This window comes from Sinocyclocheilus anshuiensis, unplaced genomic scaffold (assembly GCF_001515605.1).
Source record: "Sinocyclocheilus anshuiensis isolate Anshui unplaced genomic scaffold, SAMN03320099.WGS_v1.1 scaffold1128, whole genome shotgun sequence".
NCBI classification, from domain to species: Eukaryota; Metazoa; Chordata; class Actinopteri; order Cypriniformes; family Cyprinidae; genus Sinocyclocheilus; species Sinocyclocheilus anshuiensis.
Window position 1 is genome coordinate 161904 of NW_015551066.1, and position 12177 is coordinate 174080.

Sequence of the window (12177 nt, forward strand, 5' to 3'; positions counted from 1 at the left end):
GCTCTGTGTGTAAAGCACTCTCGATCGCTGTCGGAGTTTGTCGCTCTGATGTGGTTTTGGCTGTGGAAGCTGAATGAAGTCAGTTGTGTTTTTGACATTGAAGCCCCACCTGGTGTCCATTTCTGCATTTGCTGCACTGACGGCTCCTAACAGACACATTCTGCGTGTAAAATAAGAAACTTTAATAATTTAAAGCATTTGATCACATGCAAACATTCTTCAGAGTCTAAATAGACATTGGTGCATATGAAAGCTCACAGCATCAACGTTAAACACTGAATCGCATCTAAGGTGTGCACTGGTCATGATGCAAGAACATTATATGTTGTTAAATATGAACTAATGGAGCATCATGGCACATTCTCCACCACGTCTTTTATACTGATGAATCACATGCAGAAAACTTTCATCTCTTTCCAAAGAATTAATTTTCTGAGAAAATTCTGCAAACAGAGAACAAAGCGTTTGTGGATCTATGAATATCAAAATATCTCAATATCATGTTCTACGGCTGAAGGCGCATTTAAAGTTCTGCTCAAAACATATCAAATAAGAACAAAATCTGCATCTGCACATTCGCGTCACATTCTTCATCTTCGCTGATGTTGAAATGCAGCTGTGATGAGATCAGTGCTGAAGAATAAACACAATGTGATTCATCTCTGTGTAAACGATGCCAAATGAACACAGCAGATGCTCTCAGTTTGCTGTAAATGTGGATGAGGAAGCATACACTTATTTTGCTCATCTTTATTATCTGGGTTGAAATCCGAGGTCTACAGCATCAGTCGAGCTCCAGTCACATAACTCGTGTCTCTGAAGACGTTGCTCTCGCCGCGGTTGGCGGTGCTGCGTTTGCATTGACTACATCGCTCATATTTTCCCAGTTGTTCTGTCAGAGTTTGACCACCGAACCTGAAGGAGACAGCAGAAACATCATCAGGATTACAGAAACTCTGGCTCTGACGTCCTGCGATCGCTCATCATGACCTCTCTGTTTTTCTCTCGTTATTCCATCTATACATTTAACTAATCATCAGTTTGTTCCTGTACCTCCTGCTGTTGAGTCCCTCTCGGTCTCGCTGGTGTTTGAGGTCAGCGCTGCGGTGCCAGTTCTCCTCGCACGCGGCCCGCAGGAGACACAGCTTCTCGTAACGACGGATTCGCTCGTCTAACATTCTGCGAAAGAGACATTATTCATTCCACTCAAACCATCCGACTGTGATCTGACACATGCACATCAGGCCCAGACAACAAGAACTCATTCTTCTCTTTAGGATTAATGCTTGTTTGCTGGTTTTGTTACTCACTCTTTGAGGTCTCTCTGCATCATTTCTCTTTCTCTCTTCTGCTCGTTCAAGCGTTTCTCCAGCGTTTCTCTCCTCCTCTGGTTGGCTGTATTCATCAGCTCTTCAGAGATGTTCTGCGCTCTCCGTCTCTGCTCCGCTAAAGCCGCCGGACTGGAGTCCATCAGTCCAAACATGGGCCGCGCGTCGAAACGCGGAGAGATTTCTGAACAGCGGCGATCCGTCTAAACGCAAACAGACAGAAAAACATTATATATTACTGATATATTACTGTTTATGACAATGATTTCAAGAGAATGAAACACTCTGGAAGTTTTTGATAGAAACAAAGCTGTCGCGTTTTATCAGTTCATGGTCTCAAACCCTGGGATCTTACTGTCTGAGCTACAGAAATGCATATTAAAGCCATATTAAGGACAGTGAGCCTTAATGCACTTAACAACGTGCTTCCACACTCAGAACAACATATGAAAGGCCGAATCAGTCCTGATCACTGCTGCTGTGTGTTTATGATCCAGAGAGAACGTCACTGATCTGATTTGCTGATATTATCCATACAGTTAAACACACTGAAAGCTCAATCACGACTGGTATAACACAGACTGTGTAAGTACATCATATTTAGCATCAGTTCACTGATCCAGAGGAGGACGAGGAGGTCTGATCTAAATATCTTACGGCTTTTTTTTCTCACCAGGTGCTTTAACACATTAAGGCACAATTTTCTGTAAAGCTGCTTTGAAACAACTTAAGAGTGAGATAATTCAATACACAAATAAATATCAAATTCAAAACTGTGTGGAAAAAAGCTTGAGATATCCTAAATCAGAGCATTAAGAATCATCCGCATGTCTATAGATTTATGACATAAATCTTGTGCCAAACATGCAGCGCTGCTTCATTTATGAGATAAAGACCCATAATTGTGTATCCAAAGCTCATCAACTGGTCACTGGGGTTCCTCAGGGATCAGTTCTAGGACCGCTCCTCTTCTCCATATACACTACATCACTGTGTCCCATCATACAGACACATGGCTTCTTCTACCATTGCTATGCTGATGACACACAGCTCTATCTCTCATTTCAACCAGATGATCCAACAGTAGCTACACGGATCTCAGGCTGCCTGGCGGACATCTCGGCACGGATGAAAGAACATCACCTACAGCTCAACCTGGCAAAGACTGAGCTTCTTGTCTTCCCTGCCACTCTAACTCTACAGCATGATTTCACCATCCAGCTAGGTTCTTCTACAATTACCCCATCAACGTCGGTCAGAAATCTTTGTGTAATCTTTGATGACCAATTGACCTTCAAAGACCACATTGCAAAGACTGCTTGGTCTTGCAGGTTTGCATTCCACAACATCAGAAAGATCAGGCCCTTTCTAACGGAGCATGCTGCACAACTTCTTGTCCAGGCCCTTGTCCTTTCTCAAGGCTCAAAATCACGTTCCTGGCTGGTGGAATGATGTTCCCACCGCTATACGGAATGCTGAATCCCTGACAATTTTCAAGCGACAGCTGAGAACTCATCTCTTTCGACGCTACTTGACTTCATCCTAAATAAAAATAAAAATGTTGTCTTTCTCTTTATTTATTCCTTCCCTTTCTAGCTTGTACTGATTTAAACAATACCTGAAACTTGGTATTGCGAGCACTTCCTGTCTCTGTTTGCCTCTTTAAGAAGAATCACTTTATGTATTCCCCAATTGTAAGTCGCTTTGGATAAAAGCGTCTGCAAAATGACTAAATGTAAATGTAAAATGTAATTGACCCAACTGATCCCAAACGGGAAACGAACGAAAGTCACTCACTTGTGCTTCAAGTGCCTTTCGGTACTTCTTGGCCGTCTCGTGTTTCTCATGAAGCTGCTGAGATTTTTCTAATGCAATCCTGATGCAAACATCACAAAACAAGCAGAAACAATCACACCATCATCTTAAACACGTTCACACAGCGCTGCGATGAGATGCTCACTCTTCAGAGAGCTGCAGCAGATGCAGTCTGTCCGTCTGCGTCTGTCTGCGTCTGTCTGCCTCCTGCATCAGCTCCGTCTGCATCAGCTCCGTCTGCATCTGGCTGCGTCTGGCTGACTCCTGCATGTAGCATCTCTGCTGCGGCAGATGGTCTGCGCTGCAGGCTCGACCCACGAAGATGTACGAGCCCTAAAAGGCCATGCGTCAAATGACCAGAAAAACAATTAAACAGATCCAGCTGAAGCCTGAACGGCGTTGAGACTCACGTCTGATTGGCTGTATGCCTGCGCTTTCCTGCGTCTCTGAGCTTCTGCAGCGGCCAGATTAAACGCAGCCAGCTTCTGACTGTCCTCCCGCTTCTTCTGTCTGTCCATCTGTCAGTGATGGAACGGTCCAAGACAGTTTTATAGTAGTTTAATTCAATTCAGTTCAAGTGTATTTGTATAGTGCTTTTCACGATACAAATCATTGCAAAGCAGCTTTACAGAAAATTTAAGTTTCTATATTATATTTAGTAGTAGCTCATCAGTGCACTGCAAAAAAGGCTTATCTAACTTAGTATTTTTGTCTTGTTTCTAGTCAAAATATCTAAAAATACTTAAATTAAGATGCATTTACTAGATAAGCAAAATGACGCAAGATATTTATTTAGTCTTGTTTCCAGGGGAAAGAAACTAAATGAAGTGCATTTTGCTTAAAATAAATAAAATGATCTGCCAGTGGGGTAAAATATTCTTAAAACAAAAATACTAAGATAAGCCTTTTTTGCAGTGTGGTGTCTGTTAAGTTGATGTCCATATGCCAGAAACGTACAGTCAAACAGACGGTGAACGCTATTAACAGCAATGAATTTAATGTGATATTCCTATTGAAATTAGGCGTTCAGTAAATGAGTGTGCTCGGGCACCTCTTCTCTCTGGAAATACTTTAGGTCTTTCTGATGTTCTTGAAGCATTAACACTCGTTCTTGCTCGCGCTCAGCTCTGCTCTCATCAGACTGGTATAAAGGAAGGGTTCTCTGCGCTCGCTGCATGCAGACGTAACACAGCTCCTGCGACGCACATCAACAAGCCTGAGCTGATATCACGAGCTGGAAGAGAGAGCACAGACGTGATGAAGGCTCACCTGTCCGGCCCGTCTGTGGTCACGGCACGCTCGGTCCAGACTCGCATCTGCAGCGCTGCTCTTTACTGTCGCGATGCTGAGAGAGACGCCTCTGTGTTCATGACAAACAGAAAGTCTCAGATTTGTCCTGCTAATCTAACACTCATCTATTCTTCATTTAGAAACAGTTACACACAGAAACTGTTAGCAGAGCGGCCGACACAGAGCCACTGAGTCTGTCTTTTGTAAGTCGCTTTGGATAAAAGCGTCTGCTAAATGACTAAATGTAAATGTGTAAATGTCTGCTGGCTGATACAATTAAATAAGTCCAGAACGCAGTTACAGTGACTCAGTAACCAGTGTTGGGGAAAGTTACTTTTAAAAGTAAAGTATTACAATGTTGCATTACTCCCTAAAAAAGTAACTAATGACGTTACTTAGTTAGTTAGTTCAATGCGTTACATTACTTTTGCGTTACTTTTTTGGCTTGATTGTTTTGAATATAAGAAGTTCTATTTATAGCAAATATAAAAGCCCTTTCACACCAAAAAGTGTAATGAATACTGAGTTTGCAGTTCACTGTTTTAATTCATTTTGATTAATACTAAATCTGTTTTTTTTTTGTGAGTGGGATGAATTAATGCACATTCACATTTAGTCTAGAACTACAGTAGCATCACGTTCACACAGCGCACACAACGCCTCTGCACTTCTGATTTCTCCCAACACGGGGACAGGGGAGCTGTCAGTCAATACATGGGAAAACAAAGTAACTGGCGTTACTTTTTTGAAAAAGTAACTCAGATATTTTCTTCTAAATTAAAAAGTAATGCGTTACTTTAGTAGTTACTTGAAAAAAGTAATCTGATTATGTAACTCGCGTTACTTGTAATGCGTTACCCCCAACACTGTTAACAGATTATTAATGATAGAAGATTACTATATTATCATAAGAATTTTACCATAAGACCGCCAGGCCAAATAAAGGAAACATTATTTTTTAAACCCAAATCTGAAACTCAGTGTGTTCAGTCACAGGCGGTGATGCAAGTTTAAAGCGAGATGAGCCGTGCTGACAGACTGCATTCACTGCTGGGTAAAGCTCACGTTTCAGTCACACAAACCGGTCTTACGTCACAACTAAACAACTTTCTCCTGCAGGGCTCGAGTGTTTCAATGGTCTGATGACACACACAGAGTTCACCGTAACACAACGCCTCTGTTCTGAGCGTCTTTGAGAGGGTCATGTGATAATCTGAGCACCTTTCTGTCATCAGATGCTGTTAAGCAACACAAATCACCTCATGAGGACATTTTTTTTAACTGGTTTCCTACCCAGTAGGATTTTTAACCAAGACTGAACTATTTCTGTGATGATAAGGAATGTATTTAAATTTAAATGTATGTTTTTGATTCAGTGGTTATGATGACAATATTTATAATTCATGCTGGGCCAGCTGATTCTTCATCATCTTCTGCTGGAATCTACCTGTCAGCATTTGCTGGACGTTTGTCCTCCATCCCGTCTGTGAGGTCAGTCGCAGTCGCTCTGTCCGCTGGCTGACGCTTCTCTGTTGCAGATATAATGAGATGAGAGTGAGTCTAACACAGAACAGTACAGAGCTACCATATTTCCTCAAACTGTCAGCGTGAGCCCAGATCTCCTCATGACAAACCCCATCCACCATCATCATCATCTTCATCAGTCTGCAGCTGTTTTCTCAGAGCTTCTCCTGCTGATATTCTGGGAAGCGTGGCGCCGCTGAAGGTCGCAGGTCGCGGCACATTGCAGCGTCGCTCAGATTCTCTAGAGTTCCTCGACTCCGGTCTCTGCAAATCAACAGAGTCTAATTAAACAGATTCCAGCAGGTTCAAACACACTGAAGTCTCGCTCGCTGTGACTGACGCTGGCTGAAGCTGAGGAAAGTTTCCCAGTGCCGTCTAAGGCTGAGATGAAGTCACGGCAGAACAGCATCTTGACTCGGCTTTGTCGGAAAGTCAGGACTCCGATCCCAGGGAAAGCGTGCGAGACAGACGGTCGAGTGGCTGCGGCGCGGAGCAGCAGGTGAAGGGTTTCTCGCACGCATCTCTCCACTGCGTCTCGCTGGAACGGGCCCTCGGCGCTCAGGGCCGAGAAGTTGAGCGGCCCCACCGGCACGTCTGAGGAGACACCAGAGTCTGATCAACAGTAGCTTTCATGACATCTGTGACACAGCTGAGAAACCTTTAGATCAGGTGTGGATCATGAAAATCTAATTCAGCCAACAATGTCCATCTTCTGTGTAAATGTACATAAATTAACAAAAATGATTGTTCTGACCTGTAGCCTGTGGTTTGATCTGTTTAAATCCATAATAATGAGAGAGTTTCTCTGCCAGGATGAAAACAGGTCTCTGTATGAGAATATGTTTGTTCCCGAAGTTGAGTTTCTGCTGGCAGAACGTGAAAGTCCCTAAACCGAAGATATAAACCCCCTAAAACACACCACAACCGAATGAACACGCTATTATTCACGTTTACAAACAGAAAAACAACGAGCATAATAGATGAGGAACAGAAGAGCCTAAGCATGCACATTCGCACCTTTCGCATGAACATCTGTTGCTTAATAAAACACGACACGAGCGACCAAATATGATAGATATCTGTGGGGAATGAAACAGACAGACGCGAGAAATATGACTGGCATGCTCGATGCAGACGTGTGTTTGTATCTCAGACATTAGTTATGGTTAATCCAGTAGTTCTGATTAGTTAGAATGTCACTTACCGTCGTCAGAAAGTCTCGAAAGTGTCGACAGATGTTTGCGCTCATATTCTGACATTGGGATTTGAAGCATGACAAAAATCTGCAAGCAAACACTTCAGTTTAATAACTCCTTAGTACATTAGTGTACACAGGTCCAGAATAACCGGTGCTACAGCTAACAAAAGTACAGATGCATCGCTTTGTGCTCGTGTCTGCAAATCGGTTGCTATAGACGCGCCTCCCAACGGCGTTACTACAGGAAATACTGATACTACAGTAAATAAAGACATTCCTAAATACAGATAATACTGATACACATTACTACAGTAAATAAAGATACACGTTACTATAGATAACACTGATACTCCTTACTACAGATAATACTGATGTTACTATAGTAAATATACACGTTACTATAGATAATACTGATACTCCTTACTACAGTAAATAAAGATACATGTTACTAGACAATACTGATACATGTTACTACAGTAAATATATACTTTACTATAGATAATACTGATACTAGTTACTACAGATAATACCGATAAATGTTACTACAGTAAATAAAGATATACGTTACTATAGATAATACTGATACTAGTTACTACAGATAATACAGATAAATGTTACTACAGTAAATAAAGATACACGTTACTACAGACAAAACTGATACACTACACATTACTACAGTAAATGAAGACACTCCTTACTACAGATAATACTGATACACACTACAATAAATAAAGATACACATTACTATAGATAATACTGATACTCGTTACTACAGATAATACTGATACACGTTACTACAGTAAATAAAGATACACGTTACTACAGATAATACTGATACACATTACTACAATAAATAAAGATACACGTTACTACAGATAATACTGATACACATTACTACAATAAATAAAGATACACGTTACTACAGATAATACTGATACACATTACTATAGATAATACTGATACACGTTACTACAGTAAATAAAGATAAGGGTTACTACAGTAAATAAAGATACGTTACTATAGATAATACTGATACTCATTACTACAGATAATATTAATACACCTTACTAGAGTAAATAAAGATACATGTTACTATAGATAATACTGATACTTATTACAACAGATAATACTGATACATGTTACTACAGTAAATAAAGATACACATTACTACAGATAATATTGATACACATACTACAATAAATAAAGATACACGTTACTATAGATAATACTGATACACGTTACCACAGCAAATAAAGATACGTGGTAACACTTTACTTGAAGGGGTGTGCATAAGACTGACATGGCACCTTCATAATCATGACATGACACGTCATGAATATGAAGGAGGTTTTATGCATGTTTATGACAACTGTCATTAAGTGTCATTCGCTCAGTTATGTAATTTTTAATGCAAATATGACATTATTTGACCTAACCCTAACCTAACCCTACCCTTACCATAGCCCATAACAAAGACATCTCAAACAATGTCATCTTTGCATTAAAAATTACATAACTGAGCGAATGACACTTAATGACAGTTGTCATAAACATGCATAAAAAAACCTTCATATTCATGACATGTGTCATGTCATGATTAAGTAGGTGTCATGTCATGATTATGAAGGTGTCATGTCAGTCTTATGCACACCCCTTCAAGTAAAGTGTAACCAGATATGTTACTATAGATAATACTGATACTACAGAAAATACTGATACTACAGTAAATAAAGATACTCCTTACTACAGATAATACTGATATACGTTACTACAGTAAATAAAGATAAGGGTTACTACAGTAAATAAAGATACGTTACTATAGATAATACCGATACTACAGTAAATAAAGATACCCATTACTACAGATAATACTGATACATACACTGTTACTACAGTAAATACTGATACACACTACTATAGATAATACTGATACACATGACTATAGATAATACTGATACACACTACTATAGATAATACTGATACACCTTACTACAGTAAATACTGATACTCATTACTACAATAAATAATTTACTGTGAAATCACTATTCAAACATAATATTCAGCTGTTGCTGCCTTAAAATAGAACTTTTATTCATGTGTTATTCGGTGTGAATCTTGAAGCACCTTCAGCACTCGAGGCTACAGAACTTATGTGTCTGCTCAGACTGAATTCACCAGGGTACCTACAAATATCAGATTGCATTACAAATTTAAGTTGAAAGAAAGAATAGAATAGAATCTGCCCGGTCTAGAATAGATGATGATGATAATCATTTTGTGAGTTTTTTTTTTTTCAGTCAATCATGAATGCACTAAAATTGTCAACCTTTATCCGTATGCTCTGAAGCTGTAACCATTGCCTTGCTAACGCATTCGAGGACTGCATCATTTGGCTTGTTCAATAAAAGACAATCCACTTATCAGAGAGTTAAATATTAATGTTATTTGGACATGCATTTGCTGCCAGAGGAGGATGGGCTCCTGAACATCTTACAGAGGGTTTTCTGACATTAAAGCATTTTCCTGTGAAGCTGTTCACTGAAACACTGAGATACACATTTCTGTAAATCATGGAAAAAATAAACATGACTAATAAAATTTATCGACAAAAGATTTTATTTACTATGACTTCAGCACGTTATATAAAACATTTTCAGCAAATAAATGAATGATGTGCCAGGCAATATTCATGAGAAAAATTTCCTTGACCACGTGAAACTCTGCATGGAAATTAAAACTGAATATTAAATGAAATAAATTGTTCTTCATAAAGTAGTGGATCAAACTGTTAAAAACACAACGGCAGTAAGTCACGTCTTCCAGAAGTTTGGATTCTGCATCATTCGCCTCTGAAAGTTTTCATACCTGTGAGGAGGACAGAACAATGACTCTAAACACAAACACTCATTCGCTGGCATGACGCTTCGCCTTAAAACATCACTCACCATTTGAGGATGGAGCTCGCAGGAACAAACATCTCTGAAGGGTTCGGTGTCATCTGCGACTGGGACAGCGCAAAAGACGAGGTGAAGTTGTACAGGCTCTCCAGCATCTTCTGCGTGAACTGTGAAAATGACAACAAAGAGTTAATAAGCAGCCGCAGGAGAGTTCCTGATCTCACAGTGATATTAACAGGGCTCTGTGAGCCAGTCACTGCAGTCTTGACCCTTCAAACCACACGTGACCACACAGAAGTGTGAAAGAAATTGGAAAAGCGCAAATAAAACAACGCCTTTAGTACGACTGATATCAACAAGCAGTGCCACAATCTGCCAGGTCTGTATTTTAGCTTATATTTAATCAGTGGCCAAGACTGGAACTATCCATTTGATAAATGTCACTGTTATAATGTTATAATATTACTTCATGCCTTAAATTGTCTTTCAAATATAAACATAAATTTAGATCATTTTTATCCACAAAAACTTTGCATTTATTAGGGTGTGATATGTAATCTAAAAATCGTTCATCACTACTACGAACAGAAGATCCACTCTGAAAAGACTGAAGACCCAAAAGATAAGTAAGGTGGCTGATAAGTTATGATGAGGTATGTGTTACCTGTGTGAAGGAGTCCACTTTGGAGACAGCTGAAGTAGAGACTGGTGTTTGTTGTGCAAGCAGGTCCAAAGATTCAATAGAAACTCCAACCTGAGCCACTGACGGAGCCTGAGGGACGGCCATCATGCCAAACGGATGAGCTCCACCCTCACCTAAAACACACACACACACACACACACACACACACAAACACAAACACAAACACAAACACAAACACAAACACAAACACAAACACAAACACAAACACAAACACAAACACAAACACAAACACAAACACAAACACAAACACAAACACAAACACACACAAACACACCATTTCAGGGATTCGAGTCGATTATCGATAGTTGCTAGAATCAGAGCCAGTCAAAGCAGATTTCAGACATCAGACGTGAATGATGGACACAGACTTTATTTGTGTCTCCCAGCACTGAACCACATTTCTGTGTGAGTTTGATGTGATGATAATCACCCTAGTGTTTTAATGTCTGTTGTGGCTGTAAAAGTCATGTAGTGTTTTCCAGCCTTTATAGAACTGATTTCACTCGACTTGCTTACCAGCTTTCATACCAGAGATTCTGAATATGGCACTGGGTTTCTCATTGGTAATGAAGCCTAAAAGCTGCCACACCTGTCCGACAGCAGGGTCTGGGAAAGAGAAGTAGACAGCACCACCCATGCCCACTGGGAAGGGCACCGTGCCCAGCATGAACACCACCACATGATTGACCTTCTCATAGTCCGGCAGAGTAAAGACGAACTTATCAGAGGCGACCTGCTGCGCGTCCGTCTGGACCTGAGAGAGCAGATAAACACCGATAAATACAGATAAACAGATGAACACAGATTAACACTGATAAACACAGATAAATACAGAAAAACAGATAAACACTGATGAACACTGATAAACACTGACGAACACAGATGAACACTGATAAACAAATAAACTGATAAATACAGATAAACACCGATAAATACAGATAAACAGATGAACACTGATTAACACTGATAAACACAGATAAACAGATAAACACAGATTAACACTGATAAACACTGACGAACACAGACGAACACTGATAAACAAATAAACTGATAAATACAGATAAACCCAAATAAACGGATAAATACAGATAAACACTGATGAACACTGATAAACACTGATAAACACAAATAAACTGATAAACACAAATAAACTGATAAACACAGATAAACCCAAATAAACTGATAAATACAGATAAACAGATAAACACTGATGAACACTGATAAGCACTGATAAACACAAATAAACTGATAAATACAGATAAACACTGATAAACACATATAAACTGATAAATACAGATAAACAAATAAACTGATAAATACAGATAAACAAATAAACTGATAAATACAGATACACACTGATGAACACTGATAAACACAAATAAACTGATAAACCCAAATAAACTGATAAATACAGATAAACAC

At 39.6% G+C, this 12177-nt stretch overlaps 2 protein-coding genes across 2 annotated transcripts in view; both read right to left on the bottom strand.

Annotated features, from left to right (window-relative positions):
• Positions 1-248: 248 nt before the first annotated feature.
• LOC107662121 (coiled-coil domain-containing protein 81) lies at positions 249-8141 on the bottom strand. The gene is made up of 14 exons (XM_016452030.1): positions 8096-8141; positions 7162-7507; positions 6975-7036; positions 6712-6865; positions 6298-6551; positions 5881-6221; positions 4413-4503; positions 4195-4338; positions 3554-3661; positions 3289-3476; positions 3126-3204; positions 1311-1531; positions 1054-1179; positions 249-915 (listed from the first exon to the last, which is right to left on the bottom strand). Exons 6-14 carry the CDS (start codon positions 5910-5912, stop codon positions 777-779), a joined length of 1128 nt encoding a protein of 375 aa, XP_016307516.1. The 5' UTR covers positions 5913-6221; positions 6298-6551; positions 6712-6865; positions 6975-7036; positions 7162-7507; positions 8096-8141; the 3' UTR covers positions 249-776.
• Positions 8142-9832: 1691 nt separating this feature from the next.
• hikeshi (heat shock protein nuclear import factor hikeshi) overlaps positions 9833-12177 on the bottom strand; it is a 5887-nt gene continuing 3542 nt past the window's right edge. Inside the window, exons 2-5 of the mRNA XM_016452031.1 lie at positions 11272-11509; positions 10717-10868; positions 10101-10219; positions 9833-10020 (exon numbers count right to left, since the gene is read on the bottom strand). Coding sequence (XP_016307517.1) covers positions 9966-10020; positions 10101-10219; positions 10717-10868; positions 11272-11509 — 564 coding nt within the window. The 3' untranslated portion in view covers positions 9833-9965. The remainder of the gene's footprint in view (positions 10021-10100; positions 10220-10716; positions 10869-11271; positions 11510-12177) is intronic.